The sequence below is a fragment of the Pseudopodoces humilis genome, chromosome 5 (genome assembly GCF_049639895.1).
Source record: "Pseudopodoces humilis isolate 2021_Gansu_Grassland_sample_001 chromosome 5, ASM4963989v1, whole genome shotgun sequence".
NCBI classification, from domain to species: domain Eukaryota; kingdom Metazoa; phylum Chordata; class Aves; order Passeriformes; family Paridae; genus Pseudopodoces; species Pseudopodoces humilis.
Genome location: NC_142204.1, coordinates 13,813,602 through 13,835,225, shown reverse-complemented (window position 1 = coordinate 13,835,225; position 21,624 = coordinate 13,813,602). Strand labels below are relative to the sequence as shown.

General features: G+C 41.0%; 1 protein-coding gene across 6 annotated transcripts in view; it reads right to left on the bottom strand.

The window, feature by feature from the left end:
• ITPR2 (inositol 1,4,5-trisphosphate receptor type 2) overlaps positions 1–21,624 on the bottom strand; it is a 248,590-nt gene that overhangs the window by 103,778 nt on the left and 123,188 nt on the right. For all 6 annotated transcript variants that reach the window (XM_014260468.2, XM_014260471.2, XM_014260470.2 and 3 more), the window contains 4 exons: positions 21,227–21,347; positions 11,302–11,492; positions 9,905–10,047; positions 8,231–8,339 (listed from right to left, as the gene is read on the bottom strand). In XM_014260468.2, coding sequence (XP_014115943.2) covers positions 8,231–8,339; positions 9,905–10,047; positions 11,302–11,492; positions 21,227–21,347 — 564 coding nt within the window. The remainder of the gene's footprint in view (positions 1–8,230; positions 8,340–9,904; positions 10,048–11,301; positions 11,493–21,226; positions 21,348–21,624) is intronic.

Sequence of the window (21,624 nt, the reverse complement as noted above, 5' to 3'; positions counted from 1 at the left end):
GTGATGGATGAGGAGCAGAAGCACAGAAAGAGGTCGAGTAGAAGGGCCTTGAAGTTCTTAGTGCTTTTGCTGTCCCTAGTAAGGCAAAAGCATGCCCCATCCTGGTATCTGAAAGGGATTTATCTTTAATTCTTTGTTCTTGGACTGACTGAACCAAAACAATATCATAAACTGATGTTTTCTGTAGAAACTCAGTGCCTGAAACACATTTCTGGATCGTAAATCTTGGACTAGAGCAGTTTATGTAATGCCACCTATTCACGCTGCCCTAAGTAACCATAACTAACCATTCCATTATAATGAGTCCATTATCCCCTGCTTTATTGTATTTTCTCTTAAAACAGAGATCAAAGATTTGGATCTAGTGGCATCATACTGATTTCATTTTTACTACTGGCTCCCTAGGTCTATCATAAATATTCATTGGCCATCCTTAATACAAGGCATTGAATTCTGCTCACTGCTATCTCTGGTGCAACTGCAAAGTACAAACAGGATTGTTGCTCAAACATATTAAATAAAGCAGCAGCAAATTTGTGACAGTCAACAACAACAGCAACAACAACAACAACAAAAAAACACCTGGAAAACAAAAGAACCCTTTTCCCCTTCCTAGGAAATTCAGAACCAAAGGAGACATTTTCTCTCGCCCCCTCCTTGACTACTGCAGACATTTGACTGCTGTGGGAATTGAGCCGTGCAGCAGCAGCAGCAGCTGACCTGCTCCCACAGACAGGAGACGTTTCTGAAAAGTCCACAGTTGCCACACTGTGGTCTCTGCGATACTGCAGCACTCTCTGTGCTTCCCAGTAAGAATTATAACCCTTACCTGGCAGTGGTACTGAAACTGCTCATAAACATGGCCTTTTCTTACAGGAATTAATTCTGAAAAGGGAGTGGGAAGCGTGTGGGGAGAAATATCTTCCAGAATAATAGTCCAGAAAAAGGTTTATGTAGTTTTATTCTCCTAACTCCCAAAAAACCCTGCAACCACCCCAAACTTCAGGGTGCCTGCAATTTGTTTCTCTCACATGTTCCTCTGAACTCCCTTCCCACCTCAGTGCAGCAGTTCCCAGGGATTGTGGAAACCCCTGTTGCACCCATGTCTCCTGCTCTTAAAATAAGCACAAAGGCTCCTTGGGATCTCAACTGGGGACTTTGAACAATCACCAGTCACTAAAATTAGGGTGGCCATGGGAATTGTGGTTTCTCCTCCAGTTAAGTAACTCTGAGAGCGTTAACACATATCATTCTAAACAAGACCATCTACTCCATTAAAAACAAAACAATATGCTTACACACCGAATGAACATTCTAATACTTATCTTCTAATATAACTCCACCATGGAGGTAAAAGAAAAAGAGAAGGAATAGGAATAAATAACCTTAAATAAATATTTATATTTATGCACATGAATCTATCCTCACACAAAACTCCACATACCTGAAGACATGAACCATATGATAAAACTGTTGACTCATTTTACATATTACCTTACAACATATCTTTGGTCATTTACCAAGTCCCTTCCCAATCTAGGATCTGCTAGAACCTTCCACTAAATTCCTAAAAGATCTGCATAATTTAAAATCTAGAAATAAAACAAGTCAGGGAGAAAACCTTGATCCCAATGTCTTTCTGATGTAGAATTTGATTCAAAAGGCTATAGTGAGCATGAAATTTTAACTTCTAGATGTACTGAAGTCTTTAGTGAAACTCATCTCACCTGTACTCAGAACAACAACAAAAGAAAATCTAGTTGCTGTTGTTCACAAAAAGGATCCTGATCAGTTCCATGAATATTGTACCTGAGTAAGGTGAGATGAATCATCCTCAGAGCTCTAACAGTTTCATTTATTAAACAGCTCTCTTCTTTTGCACTTTTCTAATTTGTTTTTAACAAATACAAATATCAATAGAGAAGGATGTCAAGCAGTTTGCAGGCAGTTAAGATTTCCGTGCTGGTTTGCTCTTCTTAAGATCACATCCATAGGAAGGAGTTAATGTGAAATAAGATGGGCAAACCCCCTATGTCCCATATACTGTGTAAAGGGGGAATTCCAGAGCAGAAATCAGTCATTTGAAGCTCAGAGCAAGGAACAGGCTACTCCAGTTTTATTGGTTTGATTGATGCTGTTTAAATCAGTAACTACAAAAAATATTTTACAGCATCAGATGCTCCTTTAGAGGAGAGATGACATATGTAAGAAGGGCAGATGATACAAGTTCCAAAATAGTTTATCAATCAGGATTTGGGGCTTAATATTTCTGAAAGAAAACTGGATAACAACATACCAAATTCTTAAAATTTGATAAATATGAGCTGCTGAGAGACTACAGTTTTTTGGATGAAATGTGTTAACAACCATGTGTTTTTACAGCCTGGGCATCCTGCCATTAGATTAGTTTGTGACTTGAAGAACATACAAACAAAGGAAAAATAACCAAGGTTTTGGAACAAAAAAGAGTAAGTACCAGAGGGTAGTGAACACCACTGCTCACTGAACTATCACCTGAAACACAAGTACCTTTAGGTCTCTGGAGATACTTTATTTGCATCGTGGCAAGTTAACAATTATGCATATGAAAGAGAGGGCAGAATCATGACTGCAATGTAGTTAGGTCTGTGTTCACTGCCCCTGCAGCAGATTAAACTGCTCCTGCCTTTCACTAGATCAGAACCTGCACTTTGTTCAGTGTCAGGAGGGCTGTCTCCTGAATTACCTGTCCTTGATACATGACTTTGAGTTTAAAGTTCTTGTCCAGCTCAACAAGAGCAATGCACTCTGCCTGAAACTACCCATGGCACAGACCCCTGTGAGCACCTCACAACTGGCCCAAGCACAGTGGCTCTGAACAGGCTTCTGAAGGTGACACAAGCAGGTGACAGTCCAAAGCTGGAGCAAATCTCTAGGGCCTGTTACTTACAGAAAAAAAAAAAAAAATCCCTTAAAAATAAGTCACACTTTTCATATATGAAGTTCTCACATGTTTCTGCATCAGCAACAAATGTGCATGATTGAAAATCCAGCAGAATATCTGGGGGCTGTCCAGCAATGTTGTCCTTCAGTCCAGAACAATGCACATCACAGGAGGGATAAAGGGTACCCCAAAGTTGAGAGATGCTAATTCAGAATATTCTGGTTGATGCTGCCTGTCACAGCCCCAGAAATGTGCAGCAATAACAACACAACGGTGGCTGATGGCCTGAGGCTCTGAGCACTGTGGCTGACAACACCTGGCTAGAACAAACAACACCATCACATGCCTCCTGGTATCCTTTTGCTTAATTATCCCAGCTTGAAGCCTAGAGGGGAAAAAGTGAAACTGTGCTCATTTGTTTTTCTGTAGGTTTTCTCTCTTTTGTAAAATGTCAGTGCGTGGGTCTAATGAGAAATTACCACACTTGAAGGTTCTGACCACATCCAGTGTTTAGTCTTGCATATCTGAAAGCTCTGGTGCTCCTGCCACTGCAATTACTGGCTCAGAGGATTCAGAGCAATAGCAAAGCCTGAATCCTCTGCTGCAATGAATTCCTGGAGGCTTTGGTTCTGCAGCTGATCACCACCTTCACACAAAGCATCTCCAAGACCAGGGGTTTGTCCCACTTGTGTTTGACTTTTCACTCACCATTTAACTCCCATGACAAAGCCACAACAGCAGTTTTTTGACCATACCAGAAGTGCTGGTCACAACCAGACTGGCACTGCTGGAGATAACCAAACATTCTTCCTCCCTTCACCTCCAGTTTCTCTCTGTGAACTGGCTTCCTAAGGAGGGAATTTTTAATGCAGGATCCTGCAAAAGTGTCTTATCAGCTAAAAGAGATGAGTGTTTTTTTTTAAAATTTCAGTACAAACAGCACTGAGTGTACATGTTCTCCTGTGGTGTTTCTGACCCTCTATCGCCTTACAGGCACACTGAACTTAGTGAGGAGAATGGCCTGTTGACAACAGGGAAAACCAGGCCAGTGCACAGGTATTTTTATACATCAGCACAAATAAAACTGACAGCAGAAACAGGGAAAAATTAAATATAATTATTCAAAATGCCTGCAGTGCCACTGACCCAAAATATGAGTAGTAACACAAATAAAGGAATTTGGATCCCGCTCTCCCATTTAAAATAAGCATCCTTTTGAGGTATGATACATTCAGCAAGCAACACATTTTCAAAATGATTCTCTATTTCCTCCTCTTTTTTTTTTTTTCTAACCTACAAATGCTGTTTATCTGAATGCTGCCTAATTTGCACATGCAAATAAGTCAAATGATCTTGAAAAGATGAGTCTGTAGAATAGAACACAGTTTAAGCTGAGAATGTCTGTGGTTCAACTGAGCTGCAATGCTGGGACACTTTAGTGGCTCCCAACAAAATCTCTTGGCTTCTAAAACCCATTGAGGCCATTTACCCCAGCAGAAAAAGACCTGCAGCTCCCACTGGCTTCAGCTTGACTGGTAGATCAATATAATAATAAACTGGCACTATTGCTTTTGACAAACTCACTGGAGCTTTGTCAACAGCTCTACATGAAAAGATTCAGTTCTTCCAGCACAAAATGACCAAGAGCCAGCAGTGGTCATATCTGGGACTACATCTTACAGGAATAAAATACATTTGTATTTCCACCAAAGCTGTACTGTTTTTTTTCACATGTGTATTTGGTGGTGTTCCTGCAAACAAAGGGGAGAGGATAGTTTACACTTCATAGCTTACATTTGATGTCTAAAGTTGAATGCAGAAACATTAACCCTGCAAAACAAAAGCCCACAAAGCTACTTCCATTATTTTAAATCATGAACTAGTGCAAATGTCTAAGAGAAAACCAACATTTTTCATGAGTTTTTCCAAAAAAGGCAAAAAGCACAGCTACTTATTTCTGACAATTAAGCAGCTTACAGAGTCTTTGTTCTACTGACACTTAAAAATGCAGTTTTCAATTATTTATATTGAAGTTCAACACCTAAAAGAGGAAGAAAAAGTATAAAGTGTGTGCTCTGCAGCACAGGCACCCACCCCTTCCTGGAGGGTTCCATCCATTTACAGCAGTGTTTCTCAGAGAAGCTGCCTTAGGGAGGGGCACACAGGCCTGGATTCTGCCACATTCTCTAGCACCCTATCGTCCATTAGCACAACTGACCAAATGTAGTATGTACATGGTAGCAGAGGATAATTTCTCCCCAGGGGTGCTGACCTGATTTATGAACAGGTAGGAAATCAGAAGGTTGTCCATACCTAAGGCATTGCCATGTCAGCAGGTAGAGTGATGCAAGAAGTCACCATCTGAGCACCATTAGGTCAAGAGTTCAACAGCTTCATTCAATTCACTGAGGAGGGTTTAATTTAAGCTTCTGAATCCCCTTTGAAGCTGCTGGGCCACCCTTCCTGGCCCACCAGCTCTGTTGTACAAACTGGTACCTTAAGCAGGGCAGCAAGGTAATGCTAAGATTTTAAACTGCCCCAATCATTTGCAAAGTGAGCACACATCAGTCTACATGTCGCAGGTGCTTTTGGAAATGTTACTCAGATTCAAACTGAGATGTATAAATAGGTCTAGAGGCAACATTCTCAAAGAAATTAAACTGATACCAAGCACCGCAGTGAAACACAAAAAGATATGCCTAAATAAATTCAAAAATCCAAGTCCAAGATCCTTCAGGTTTTGGAAAATGGGTATAAAAACGGCCAGTGATTCTAAGCCCAAATGTAGATGAGGTGGATCTAGTCCAAGCACAGTCCTTTCTGTCCCTCCTGCTTTTCTTCTCAAACAGTCAGTCTGAACCAAGCTTTAGATAAATACATTTAAATACTACAGTAGCTTTCTGAACTGGCTATGTGAGCTCCCTCCACACACTGCTTTCCCCAAGTGTTTTAACTCTGTTTTGGAAGAGAGGGGCTGTAGATCAGGTTTCACTCCTGTTAGTGACCTAATCAATAAAAACAGAGCTAGGACTCAATGCAGAACTCCCAGGAGACTGCAATAATCACCCACACTTACTTATGAAAGCAAATCAATGTCCAGGGGGTCTTATGTGTCATTTATATACCTTAAATTAAACTTCTGAAATTAAACTTTGATTCCCAGCATGATTACATGCTGTGGTGCTAAGCAAGACAAGGCACAAGTGAGTGCTGCCTCCAAGGCTGACTGCAAGGAAATCCAAGGATGTGGAGCCAGGAGAGCATGAGAGACCTGAAACTCGCCACCAAGGGGAGGTGCAACCATAGAGTTCATATAGTGGATATAGGAATAGGCATAAAATCAGTGAAATAAGCCCCAACTTCTATTTTGCCTCCTGTTCATTCAGCAAATGACATAGGCTACCTTCCAGTGGTCAAATGAAGGACAAAGACCTTAGAAGGTGCTCAGTGGTGGGAATTAACTTGAAGAGAGAGGAGGAAGTTTTATTTCATGATTTCATCCTTCTTTCTCACTGTGGGAAAATCTGCAGAAACTGGAGGTTTACCATTTCTGTCAGGTTTATCACAGAAAATACAATTTGATGGGTGATTAGCAGACTCAGGCTTCCTGTCAAAATGTCCCACATCCCTCAGTAGCTTTGTTCTGGTTATGACCATTATTTGTGTACTACTACTTTTTTTTTTTTTAATATCTGCATACCATAGTTATAACTTTGCAGGCAGTGAGATCACAGCTCAAAAAAAGATGGGAAACACGCACATGAGGCTATTCATCGTGCTATTTTTAGTGTTCTGAAGTCCATGGCATTGAACAATGACTCATAAGAGTATCAAGCCAGAGAAGCACTTGCAAAGCATATCCAAGCTTGTTTATTCACTTATTTGTTTGCACTGATTCATCACATTGCTCAGTGTAAAACCAGTGGGACTCCAGAGGAAGCACAGGGGAGAAATTCTGTTTAGAAGGAGCTTCTCCACCCACCATGCACCCCTGAGCTGATGGAGGTCACATGAGGGATTTGGGACTACACCTTCTGTACCCACTCCTGAGCAGCAGAGCCCTTACAGACCTATGGAGTACATTCCCTCTGATGGGAATTCGCTCCCTTAACTCTGTCTCCCTTTATCAGCACCCACAACAAGGTACAAGGAGAAACTAAAAGAAGCAAATCTTCTTGCTTGTTTCAAGTCCTACATTAAAAGTGTTGCCTTTTTTCCTCCCCTGTAGTCCTTACAGGAGATTAACTTATGGTGCATCTATGAAATTCTTTTGGAGAGGTTTGGCAAAGGTCAGTTACAAAAGCAAATTATTTTTCCCATGTGATGCAGTGGTGTTATGCACCCATAATGCTATTAGAATAAATGTGAATAATAATAAAGAATATCTGCTTCCCCTGTGAAATTCTTTTTGTGACATTTAAAAATAATTTGTCTGCCCAGGCCTAAGTACAGTTTTCTTTGAGGAGGAGGTGAAGATGGGGTTGGTTTCCTCTACTTACACTGGTTATTTTTGCACAGGGCAGGTCTGATGTCAGTACTGAGAGATTGGATGATAGCTCCATGATTCATATTTAAGAGTGAATAATGCTGAAAGGATTTGGGGAATACCCAGAAATACGGATAAGAGGAAACTACACAGAAGACACCGGGATCAGGCTCAGAAAGAGCAGGGACAGCTGACATCTACACCTGAATCTGCCTACTGATAGCCAAAGGAACAGGCAAAATGAAAGAGGCATTTGAAAGACTTGGTTTTGCAAGAGAAAACTGGGCAATGAGGGGAGAGAGGAATGCAAGAAATAATTAGACACTTGCAGAGTACAGACTATGTCACTTCTTCCCAAAACTGGCAGCTCTGCTTAAACATTGCAGATTTCCTTTCACACATTTGCAAGCATGAAAAAGTGTGTGGAGTACAAAAGTCTGGCACCACAGGCAGCAGGGAAAAACTGTACAATTGCAATTAAAAAGACCTATATGTCTGTTGATTTTGTGGTAAAGTCAGGTGTGACAAATGAAGAACAATCACCAGAAACAGAGACTATTCAATGTATAGTAATTACACTTAGTAATACTTGCTACTGCTCCTTCACTTCATCTTGCTTGCCTTGACTCTTACCAAGTCCCTCACACAAAACTATGTAAGGCAGAGAGTTTCTTTTATTTCAAACCAGCTTCCTACCTTACCACACTGTTCCTAAGACACCAGGTTATCTCTAAAACATGCACAAAATTGAAATAATGTTAGATTCTGTTATTAATACTGTGCTGTTAGTTCTATATTTAATATTAAAGTGGTAGCAGTACCTCTTCTGCAAAGTTGGTTTTCTTGTCAAGCATTTCTCGTAAAGTTTGAAGGATTTTAATGCAGAGCTTTTCTTCTTTCTCCATTAGCTTCTTTGTGTGATTAATCAACCTGAAAGTGAAATATTAAAACTCAAAGAGCATTTCACATTGTTGCTAAGCCATACTACAATTTCTTTATGTAAAAATTGTCCATCACTATATTTTTCCTCAAGGAAAGGGAATAGAAGTGGTCAAGAGAAATCATAATTAAAAAGGAAATGGGATTTTCAAGGTGTTGGGATATTTTTGTGTCAATTTGCATATTGTACTGCCCATACAGAAGGCACAATTCTACATCCACCTTTTATGAGGGCTTCCAGATTAAGATCCAGACTTGCTATTTCATCTTTCCTTTATTTAAAGGTAATTTATTTTAACCATTATTTAAAGGTAACCAGTATTCACCATGCATCTTGCATACTTTAAAAGCTACAACCTTTACACCTTCCAACTTCTATGATGGTTGTAATATATTTATGATATAATTAAAGTGGTATTCAGCCAAAAGGATTTCCAAAAAACCTTACATGGAAGTGTTCAGAAATACAGACATTTGGATGAAGCATAATTGTTGTATACATTCACACAACCACTTGACAAGCCAGAAAACAAGGTCCATTTCTGTCTCCAGCTATGACTGTGACAGGAGTTTGGATGTCAGTCAGCTGAAGCCGACACCAGAAGCAGCCTTTCTGTCTTTGTGCAGAACAGATCTGTGCACAGGTCCTTGCACTGGTTCACACATTGTTGGAGAAATGTTTGTGAAAATAAGAAGGGAGGAAGTCTGAAGGCCTTGGACAGGTTTTGGTTTGTTTTTTGTTTTTGCATTTTGATGCTGGCTTCAAATAGGAGTTTGGACAGACAACATCGGATGGGATAATCTCAAAACTGAATTTATTTTTTTTTAGTCTTTCCAAACATATAAAGTATATTGTTATAATGCTACCTCTGCAGAATATGCAAATAACCAAGGAATCAGGAGAGCTGCCAAATGCATTTATTTCCCCCAAGTTATCTCTGTTTAAATTATAGTTTCTCAAGGGCGGGGAGGGCATCTCACTTGAGAACTAATAAAAAATTTGCAAGACTCTATTCCAATGCACAGACTGCAAATAAAACATCTAATAATTCAAGACCAGACAGGGGTCCCAGTGAAATGTATTTTCAAAAAGCTGTTGGCAGTTTAAAATTAAAATATCAATTTGCTGTACCAAAAAAAAATCCAACAAAAAACCCACGAGCATTGAGCAGCCCACTGCTTCATTATAAATTCTTCAAAATTCTGCAATGGAAAAATCTATGTTTCTGTTGTAGATTTGGTGAAATGTAATAGCAAAAGTAGCCCATTGAAAATACAGAAGTAGGTTGAGCCTGCCACAATTTTAACAAGCCACTAACATCCCACTTCTAGCAGGTAAGGCAAGCAACCTCTCTCTCTCTGTGCTCTCTAGACAACAAAACTGCTGAGAAATATAAAATATGGAGCAAAAGGCCTCACTTTAAGCTTTCAACAGTGAACTTGGACACCTGCATGCTCAAGTTTCTGCTGAAAACCAGAGGTAAGAGCTTTTGAAAATGTTAAAACCCTGCCATCTTTCCCAAAGAAGCAAATAGGCCCCTCTGTACACCACTTACTTGGACATGAAAGCTCCGCATCTTATTCTGGCATCGCTGCCCTCAGGGAACAGGAGCTCTGGGCTGTGCAGCACATCAACCAGCACCGAGAATTCAGCTTGCATCATGGGCGTGAATTGCTGCTCCAAGGAGGACACCACGTCCTGGGGAAGACAGGAGAACATCCATAACTGCAAGAGAACTACTTACAGAATCGCTGTGGCACACACAGTTTGGTGTGATGCACTGCTTGACCCAGTGTGATGCCCAGCTGGCAAGAGCCCTGGGCAACCCAGGTGGCTGTAAAGACACTTCAAGCCTTTCTTCATGCCACTCCTCACACAGGGCAAGGGGAAAAAGGTACCCATTGTTACTCTCTTTCAAACTTCTCCTCTGCAGTAGTACTCACAAAACTTGTGATGAACAGTTAGGATGATGGTGTGCTGGGCAAACAATGCTCATCACACATAGTTAATGTGTTACCTCGGGGGTTGTGTCCTTGGTCTTTAGGGCCCCTCCATTTGTCTGTGTCCTGCTATTTTCTCAGGTCATAAACCCCTGATGCTGCTCAGGCTCTACATGCACAAGGTGATCTCCATCTCATGGCAACCTCCAGTGACACAAACATGACCTAAGACCTCCAGTATCCCCTCTGCATCCAGAACAGGACATGTGGCCATAAAAAGGCAGAAAGGAGATGATGCTCTGTGGAGCACTTTGAGAACACAACTTGAACATTGTGTGCAGTTTTGGGCACCACAATGTAAGTGTCCAGAGGAGGGACATGGAGAGGGTGAAGGGCCTGGAGGTGAAGCCACACAAGGAGCAGCTGAGGGCACTTGGTCTGTTCATCTGGGGAAGAGCAGACTGAGGTCAGAGCTCACAGCAGTTCTGCAGCTTCCTCACGAGGGGAAGAGGAGGGACAGGCCCTGATCTGTGCTCTGTGTGACCAGGGACAGGACTTGAGGGAATGGTGGGAGCTCTGTCAGGGGAGGGTTAGGGTGGGTATCACGAAAAGGTTCTTCCCCCAGAGGGTGCTGGGGCACTGAACAGGCTCCCCAGGGAATGGTCACAGCCCCAAGGCTGCCAGAGCTCCAGGAATGTTTGGACAGAGCTCTCAGGCACAGGGTGGGATTGTTGGGGTGTCTGTGCAGGGCCAGGAGTTGGACTTGATGATCCTCGTGGGACCTTTCCAGCTCAGCTCATTCTGTGATACCTCCTACCCTTCTCTGACTTCTATAGGAGCCGAATACTGATCCTGAAGAGCTGAGCCTTCAGCTGCCCCCACACAGAAGTGCAGTGGGTCCTCTCATCCAGCACTAAAAATTCACTGGGCTTGTCTCTGGTATTTTCCACATTTGGCACATGTGAGGTAACTGCAGTCCCACTGCTGCCCAAGCCATTTGCTATTTCTGTACCTGTAGTTTCTCTATGATATTCCTGTAATCCCAGGCAGGCCCACCAAGAGCTTCTTTGAAGCGAGGTCCACTGCGGGCTGACATCCTCCACCCCATGGCTGCCCTCTGCACCATGTTGGAGTGACTCTTCATGAACAAGGTGTTCACCTGGCTGTCCAAATCCACTGGAATCGCAATCCCACGGTTCTTTGCTTTAATAGGAAGGAAAAACACAAGATATTTACAGTGGCAAAAACTTGAAAATCTTACAGAGATTATGGCATGCTAAAGTCTGATCCCGTTGAAGTTAAGGGTCAGGGTAATCTCACTTCAACAGGTATTAAAAATAAGGATCCTAAAAATAAGAACTCTTAAAAATAAGCATTCCTAAGTGGTAGAAATCAACCGTAATCTAGTTAAAGAAAGCAAGCTGTACTGCTTTAAATGAGATGAGGGTCATTTCCAGTATATATTTTCACAGACATTTATTTTTAAAAACAATATTAATTTTTTTACTAACTTGAAAAAAATCCAGAGATATTATTAAGAGTAACAAAAGGAGTATGTGTTATTATTTCAACAGTTAGTTTTACTCTATTCAGAAGGAAATTCTGAAATTTTTCTTTCTAGTGGACATAGGCACATTTATCTAATTTATCACAAGTTCTCTCTCTGTTGCTTAACTGTGTATTTCTCTCATGAAAACCTTGAGGAACTGAGTGCTTACAAATTAAATCTGAAAAAGACTGTCTCCTCTCCGGGTTTCCTATACTGCTAGGGTTGCTAAACCCTGGATTCCTGGATGGTGTCTGGATGCCATTGCAATAGATACAGTAGCTAATAAATATCTGACAGTCTAACTGATAGTTAGAAGAATTTAATCAATAGCTAAATTTTTTTTTTTTTTTCTTTTTTAGACTTAAGAATCAGGAAATGACAGTAGAGAGAATTTTAAAAAAATTAGGAGAGACTTGCAGGAATTCTTACAGGACATCCACTATTAAACTACAATTGCATCCTGAGCTATTGTTTGAAAAGGAAGTTTGAATGGCAATGTTAGAAGGTATCTGCCCTCTCCCCCAGTAAAATCTCTGTGCTAGCTGCTCCTCTCCATTCCACTGGAGATCAGAGTGACAGTGTTCTTTGTCTCAGCATTGGTAGTCTGAAATTCAACCAAAAAACAAGAGTTTACTCCATCCCTGGAAGTGTTCCAGGCCAGGCTGGACAGGGCTCTGAACAACCTGGGACAGTGGAAGGTGTCCCTGCCCATGGCAGGGGGTGGAGCTGGATGTTGTTTAAGGTCCTTTTCAACACAAACCATTCTGTGAGTCTATGATCAATATCTCTGAAAGATCAAGTCGTGTTCCAGTGATTAGGCTCTGTATTCCATGTCAGTTCACTTAATTTCTGTGGCACAGCTTATGTTTAATAAAAACTTAAAAGTAAAATGGAGCTGTTCTAATCCATTTGTAATAATGACCTATAATAAGTAACTTTTCCGTTTTCCTTATTGAAACAAGCTGAATTTTAAAGAACCATTAGCCCAAATTGCAGTTCTGCACAATGTTTCTCTGAGGCATTTCCCCACCTTTCCACACTAACATGCTTTCCACAGTGGGGGAAGGCATCAAAAATACTTCATCTCTCCCTCCCAGCTCTAAAACATATCCAGCTTTATGTCTTGGACCTGTGAAAGCAGCAGATGCCCTTCTGTCCCAAACAGCCCATGCCTCCAGCCCAATGGGAGGATGTGCAGGCAGAGGCACCACACAGCTCTGATGAATGAAAGCTGCAGTGCTGCCAAGCACAGTGAGTCACAGATCCCAGGCACAAACTTTCTCTTCTCCTCAGGACTAGACTGAAATTACAGCTTTTATTATAAACCTAAATCTGGCTGTGACACCTCAACCCCCAGCCTCAGAGACTGTGGCAAGGGCGCTCTGTCAGAGAAACTCTCTTCCCTCTAATGGATCCCACGGGTTCAGGGCACCCTCCTCTCTTCCCACTGCAAGGCTGGATCCTGATGCAGGACTGGGGCTTCCCCCCATGGATCAGGCTGTTCCATTGGGATGGAAGAGAATTATCTAATTCCATTTCTGGTAGGCACTTTCTTTTAAATAGCTGGCCACAGGGAATTGAAAAAAAAAAATTAAGTTAAGCTAGGAAGACACAAATTGACTTTTCCTCTCTCCATTTGTTTTGAAGGCAGGTTCCTGATTACATGTGGAAAATGCCATGTATGGCTGGCCATTATTTCTAATGATTGTTTTTCCATATAATTCAACTGGGTGTTTTCAAAACACATTTGCCCTGTTGCTGCCTACTTTACTAGAGAAGTCCATTAAAGTTCTGCCAATATGGGTAGGGTGCTGCAGCCTATTAATCCAATTTATTGTGTCCTCATGTCAATCACTGGAATGCTACTGGACAATCCTCACTTCTCAATTAAGTGGAATGTATGCAGAATCCTTATATATTGAAGAATAAATTTACCAATGGGGAGCACACTGTTCAGATGAAAACCCAGGCTTCTGCAGTCCTATAGATGACATTTGAACTTAACAACTTCAATCATTGTCTAAGGAGCAGTCAAGGACTATGATTGTTCAAAGAGTTGCAGCTAATTAAAACTATCACAAAGAAAACCAGAGAGAAAAAAAAACCTACTCCTTTGTTTTGAGCAGTTCTTACATGTATAATTCCATTTGTAATTAAGATTTGTATTGGTTGTCAAAGGACACTGTTGAAGTCTAAGCTATAAACAAAGCCTTTGTCTTCTTATTTCTTTTCAGCTTGTAGAAAGTTTAGCTTTCATTTGTTTCACATTTCATTATTTAAAACAACATGAAACATATTTTTACATTTTGGAAAGCTGATGAACAAATGTGAACATAAATATTTATTTTTAATTTAGGTGTTGTAGGCTGCTTTCCTCTTCAAAATGTGTCAATCTCCCTTAAAGCATCAACATCAAATATTTAAAAGCATGTTTATTTTTGTTCCACTTAGAAATACTTTTGGACAGCACTCAGACTTGAAAAGTATGGTTGGAGCTGTTAGACAAAGGAGCCAAGAGGGGGTAAAAGTCTGTCTTTCATCTGACTGATGAACTTGGGAAATAGCTACATGGCTGTCTGTACATAAGTATCTAGCAGGATACTTACTAGAATGGACTCAATGATCCGTGTGGGTCCCTTCCAGCTCAGAATATTTTGTGATTCTGTGATGTCTTCAGCACAGGTAAATTCTGCTCTGCAGTGGAGGGCAAGTGCCAGGCTTATAGAGTGCCCATTTCCCACCTAGGGCACTGTGCATGGGGCTAATTACATCCTGAATACACAACACCATTTTGCCAGTGTCAGAGGAGATGGAATTTCTGGGAAATCCTTTAAACTACTAACTCTCAATCTGCTGCTCCCAATTATCTCTCAGCAAGAGAGACAAGATGAGCCAAGACAAGCGAGCAAACACGACCTGTGGCAGTGGTAAGAAACACAGTGCCGCAAATTCAGCCAGGTCACAGCAAAATGTCGTTCCCTGTCCTGGCTGGTTCTGTGGGCATCCAGTGATCAGCAGCATTCCTCTCCCATACTGCTTAAAAAATGAAATAGTTTTCAAAAGAAAAGGGCACCGTGAATGCTAAGAATCAAGCAGGTAAAAATCAAGGTACTCTAGATGAGCAAGCTCCAGCAAAGTCCCAGGAGCACAGTCCAGCTGCTCCCAGAGAGGCTGAAATGGGCCCAGGTGTTATTTTGTTAAATTACCTCCATGTAGTTCTCTTCACAGAAGCACAGCAATTGGACCTGTTTCAGCAATGCCTCCTGAAGCACTGTCCTTTCACTGTGCTGCTGCCTGAGTCTGAGGACCAATTTAGTCCTAAGGATTTCCAGGAAGTGGCCCTTGCCTGTAATTTTCCTTACATGCCCATTCTTCAGAATAATCTATCTTGCCATAAGGAACCTCGCCGTTCTCGCTATTTCCACCTACTGCTCCCTAATTTTAAATTTCACTCCATTAGCTTTTGCAGTATATACAGAACACAGCAGTGTGCGGTGGCTTCACAGCTAATTCACCCTGAAGCATCCCTGGTGTGGGTTTTCAGGGGGACACACAGGCATGTGGTCCCTAGGAGCCACTCGAGGAGGAGTGTGATGGGCAGTGTGGGTCAGGAAAAAGCCCCAGCTGTACCTGGCTGTGAATCCTTTGCTCTGCTCATAGTTTACACCCCCTGGTAGTCGCAGACAGCTCTATCATGTTCTCCCACACCTCCCAGTTGTCACGTAATGGAGTGATGCATATTTATTTCAATTAATTTTGTTCCATAAATCAGTCCCTCCAGCTCCTTAATCATTTACTGACTGCTTAACAAATGCATTTGGATGGAGAGACACTAATGCTAGCAACAGCAAGACTTTTTAAGGGAAATAAAAGCTTTGTGTAGACACGACACAAACCTGCCAATCTTGTACCCTTCACTTGAATGTTTTTTCCAACAGAAAATCTACACTAAAATATTTATCAGCCTGTAAAAAGATCATCATTGAATTTTTCTTGCAATTAGGGAAACACAAACAGTTAAAATAGAATAAAATATGCGCTTCATCTGAAATGTATTCTTCTTGCTGTCAAAAAAGTAACAACAGGATAATTATTTCATTTGAACTAAAAATTGAAAATGAAGGTCTAGCTTTTTATAAAATGGGAAAAAGATTTTAAAATTCAAATGGGAAGTGAAATAAACGTATTTTCAGGGATGAAAAAATTGTTATTTGAAAATTCACCTATATGGACATTAAAATACACATAATAATTCCAAAGAAGTAAGAAAATGTGACCCAGATTTTATATTTAATGTTTTGCATTTGTAATTTGTCAGGGAAAAATAAAGGGCTTTAAAGGGGACAAAAGCATGGTCAAGAAGAACCAGAGGGGAGTTTTTTTGGATTCTGTACAAGGAGGTATTGGTGACTTTAAATTAGGGAATAAATACTCAACTAGAAAGGACTTCACTACACCTTCAGACCATCTGCTCTCTGTTACAGACAACCCATGCTCTTAAATATCTTTGGAAAAATTTATTGAGCCCCACTTAAAATTATGGCAGCTTATATGCCATCCCTCCTCCCTCCACTTTCTCTCAGCCCACTGACCAAGGACATCCTTCCAAAGTTGGTTCTAATCCTCTGATTTACAATCTAAATTTATTTAGGTTATTTACAGCCTAGTGTAATTTATGTCCAGTTAGTTTTGGGTCAGCACTGTCCTTCAGTTTAAATGTCTCTGTGACTATTTATCTTCTTAAGTACTTTTAAAGAGCAACAACAGAGGTCTGTGTTTTGCTAGGCAAAACACATGGGGGTTCTGAATTCTCTCCCAGTAACACAGCTCTCCTTTCCCCTGACCACCACAGCAGTGCTTCCTCTGTACCTGTTCCAGCTTGAACTTAGGAAACAGCAATCTTACAGGGCTCACCTCAAATTCTGTAGGATGGAAACAAGAATTCTCCTTTTGCTTCTCCTGCACAACATCCTGGAACATAATCTGATAATGACTAATGCAATTTCGCTTGCTAAAAGATTTTTTTTTTCAAAGGGTCTGCCAAGAGACATAGTGTAACAAGATGCAGGTTCCTATCTGGCACTGTTTACTCATCTGGGAATTTCCAATTATTTCATTATTGGTGGTCACAGCGCTGGCACAGACATACCACATCCCAGGGACAGATACAATACCAGAGGAGAGATTCAATTTTTTAAAACATGAGGGAGAAAACTAATGGATACTACAGAGACAAGAGTGTAACACAACCGAATTTGCCCTTGTAACAGAAAAGAAAACTGATGCTCAGAGGTGAAGACACAAGAATTGCTGCCTTAATTAAAAAGCCAGGACAGTTCTTTGCATGAAGACCTGCTTCAGTACCATTTAGGATATGTAATTTAAGATATACACTCTGGTTGTGAGGAGAGGTGATATTCCCCAGTCTTTAGAGAATGACAATAGCTGGTTTAAAATGCAGACTTTAAGACTGGCCTCCACCCTTCTTGACCTTGCAAAGATCATAAAATGCATGAACTGAAAGTCTTTAGATAATGAGTTCATTTGAAATAAATGGTTGGATGTCTTAATTTTTTTCTGTTTTCCCAAAGGTCTGAGGACCTTTTAAATATTTTTCAGTTGTTGCTGTTTTACCAGCGAGATGGGAGCTGTTTTGATTATTCATTTTTTGGACTGTATTTTCAAGCAAAAGCTCAGTCCAATGTAATAAAAGAGAAAAGGCCATAGTGATACATGTATGTGTTCATTCTCACCACTGTGATAATCTGCTTCAGAAATCCCTGTGAACAAGTCACACACGCACATATATGTTGTATGTATATATATATATATATATATATTTATATTTATATATATGTAATTTCACAAGTGTTTCTATTCTTGCCAAGCAGCCAAATGTTTCCTGAGCAACAGAAACCTGGTTCACATTGGTATCTCTGTTCCAAACGTCCTGGAGCCAGAGGGGTCTGCTGAAGAAGGGGAGCAAGCCTCTATGCTTCCTGCTGAACTGGAGGCAGGAAAGTGCCTGGAGACAAAGCAGCAAGTGAGGCTTGAAAAGCTTATGCAGTCTTTCCCTGGTGGTAAAGTGGAGTTGAAGTACCAGAGTTATAAGAAGTAAGCTTCTGTAAGATATCCTTTTTTTGACCTGGAAGGTACTGCACATTCTTACAGTGCTCATCAGAAAGCAGATGTAGTGATCTTCAGCTCTTGAGGCAGTGCCTGCATCCACCTGCCAGCAACAAACCAGGAAGCGCTGAGCAGAGCATATGTTGCTCAGACAGTGTGTTATTATATGGATCTTTGATATCTAGGGATATCTGTGTATGATGTTTCTTCCCCCTGAGAACAATTTGTAAGTCCAGGGCCATGATGCACCACCAAAAAAAAAAAACAAAAAAAAAACCCAAAAACAAACCAAACAACAACAAAAAAAGTTTGTTCTTTCAGGTCTATACTACACTTATTTTCCATCAGAAGTCTTTCGGTCCCTGCTGTAAATATGCCCAATACTCCATCTCTCTGATATAGGCATAATCTTTTTAGAGGGCTTTTTAAAGCCCTGCTGTGAAACATGAAGGCCCTAACATTAAAGCTGTCAGATTCTCAAGTCAGAAGAGGAGGAAAAAAGGGTCCACATACGCAACCAGCAAAAGAGGCATAAGAAGTTGTTATGTTTGTATATTGGAAGATGCCTCTGGCTTCTCAAAGTGAAGCATCATTTTGGACAGAGGAACACCCGACAGAGAAAGGCACCAGGCACCCACTGCAATCACAGAAGGGCCTTGGCTGTAAAAGCCTCTGGTATCCTCAGCTGGGGTAGTTTTTTCTGAATATTTCCATGGAGAAGAGCAGGCCTGCTCCATTAACCCAGGCAAAATGTTAGCCACTGTGCCTAAAAACACTGAGTATCACCCACAGTTAAAATCTCTGCTGGCCAGGCATATTTTGCACAGGCCATTTGTCAAAAACTCTGCTTCCACTTCTTCTCCAGCTAACTTGCTCTTTGGGGAAATCCCCCTCACCTCTTCCCTTACTATTCCCTTCTGCACTGTCAAAATAAAACAATAACAACGTGGCAATTGTCTGACATGACACAATTTTACCATGCTGGATTAGTGGATTAGTGATGAATCCTTGAACAGTTGTTATGACATGGGCAAGGAAATCAGCAACGGGGATGCTGTGTGCTTTCACGGAGGTGCTCTGAGGCTGCCAGGGATTCCCAGCCTGGCAGGTCCTGCTGCTACTGCAGGGAAGTCCCAGAGGAGGACATGGAGTGATGCCTTTCACCGGCAGCTAAGCTCTGCTCTGCCGCACCTGAGAGTGACCAAGGCATGGCTGGAGGCCCATGGGTGGGAAGCCAGAGAAACATGAAGGAGCCTGGACCCATAGGACAGCACAAGAGCTTACTTAAAAAGAAACAACAAAAAAAGCCAAAGCAATTCTAAACCACCTCCAGAAAAAAGAAAACAGGATAAAAGAATGAAAGAAAGGACTGTAGTGACTGTAGTGGAGGTAGAAATTGAATTCCACAATAGGGAACGAAGTCACATATCTGAAGCAAACTACAGACATCAGCCGTTCCTGGAGCCCCCAGAAACAAGAGGCACACAGAAGACTGCCCACCAATGCTCAGCAGCCCTTTCATGGGCTGGCACACCTGGCACGAATCTGGATCTGCCATCCCCTTAGGGTGACCTGTGGTTTCCCTCTCAAGCTGCTGTGGGGACAAGTTCAGCTTGGCTGTCTCAACAGGGCAGAATCATAGAATAATTTAGGTTGGCAAAGACCTTCAAGATAGAGTCCGAGCAATAACCTAACAGTGCCACGTCCACCACTACACCAAATCCCTAAGTGTCACATCTACACATCTTTTAAATACCTCCAGGGATTATGACTCAACCACTTTCCAGGACAGCCTGTTCCAGTGCTTGACAACCCTTTCTGTGAAGAAATTTTTCCTAACATCGAGCCTAAACCTCCCCTGGTGCCACCTGAGGCCTTTTCTTCTTGTCCTAGCACATGCTCCTCGGGAGAAGAGAAAGCCCAGTGAGAGCCTGGCCTGACTCATCCAGCAATCAGCAGAGCTCTGGATCGCTGGAATTTGCTGAGAATTTTCATGCTAGAATCAGCTGTGTGCTGTGGGCATGTAGCCAAATGGAAAATAAAGCCACGCTCAGATGTCTCCAAACAGCCTCATCTTGATAAGATAACACGACCACTGAGCTAAATTTGATTTTAGGTGCAGCTCTACAGAAATTAAGACATTGAGCTGTCTACAAGCACACAGAGGGCATGGCTGGTCTCAAAACTACTCTCACCTGCCCTACTTCTTCCCCTTTTCCCAGACTCCCAAAGGAAGTAATTTATTGATGACTGTTTCCAGAAATGCCAGAGAAGAGCAAGGACATAAGTGTTAAACAAACAAACAAGAATTTGTGGAGATGGAGCTTTATGTGAGACTGTAGTAACCATAGCATAAAGGAAATAAAATGTTTTCAACTTCCAAAGTTCATTTGCCAGATGGATCCATAATTAAATCATTTGCACAACAAATAAAACAATTGAAGGTTGCTAAATTTTTAGGTAACTGCTTATTCACATTCACATTCTCACAGAAAGTTAACGAGATATTTTGGCTAAAATATTAAATGATACTTCCATAAAGCTATTCCAAAAATCTAAATTTAGAGTTGATTGTTACAGTGATGCAGATGGCTCTGGGACCCTTTCATATTGATTTATCATTATTTATTAATACTTTTTAATAAATGCATCAACAATGGAATTTGGCCAATTTCTATGTATCTCTGCCTCTACTCAGCTTTCATTCACACTGAAATCTTATTCTACGAACAACCAGCATCACTGACTTTTGGAAACTACATTGAATAATCCTTTATTCTGTCATGGCAGAAGACTTTAAAATCATATTTACAGAAATTTAACTTAATGAACTTTTGCCAGTCTTATCTATGTTCTGGTGAAGAATATTTTTTAATATAGGATAAGAAGCTTTAAAAAAATGTATTTGAACAAGGATGCTTTTGCTTATGTTGTGATTTAATATCATAACCTGCTTGATAATAAAAAATTAAAATCATTAAGAGTTTCAACCATCAAATTAAAATTGATGGCTAAAAGTTCAATCGTCACTCACTTAGGAAGCTCATCCCTCTGCCCTACCAGTTTCACCCTGACAACCCTATTTGATGAGGCAGGTTGGAAAGGGTTATAAATGAAGGAAGAATTTAGCCCTAGAAAGTGGGATTTCTGAAATCATTACTGACACAATTTCAGGATGCTAGAGTCAAATTAAAAACCATTAAACTTCAAGTCTGATCTTTAAACATGAAGAGCAATAATCAAAGTAAAACCTGGCACCTACCCACTTCAGCCAAAGTCTTGATACAGGACTCCACTGAGGCTTTCTGTGTTGGGTTTGGCCAGGTACAGTTGTAAATTCTAAAAGCAGACTGCAGCAGCTGAATAAAAACAGGCTGGTGTGTCTGAAAACAAAAACAAACATGGAATTTTACCCTTAAGGATCTCCTCACAGCTGCCTTACTGTTTGACACAATGTAAACCAAGGGGGTTTTAGCCTGTAGACTCAAGTTATGGCTCCATTAAATTCTCTTTGATCTTTAGGTCTGGCAGGAGCAGAAATCAATGCTGCACCTCTAAATAGGCTAAATCATGCAATTTGTCCTCAGATTGTCACTGATATCAAGCAAACACAGTACACACTAGAAGGACAGAGGAGATTTTCCTGTCCTCACACATTCT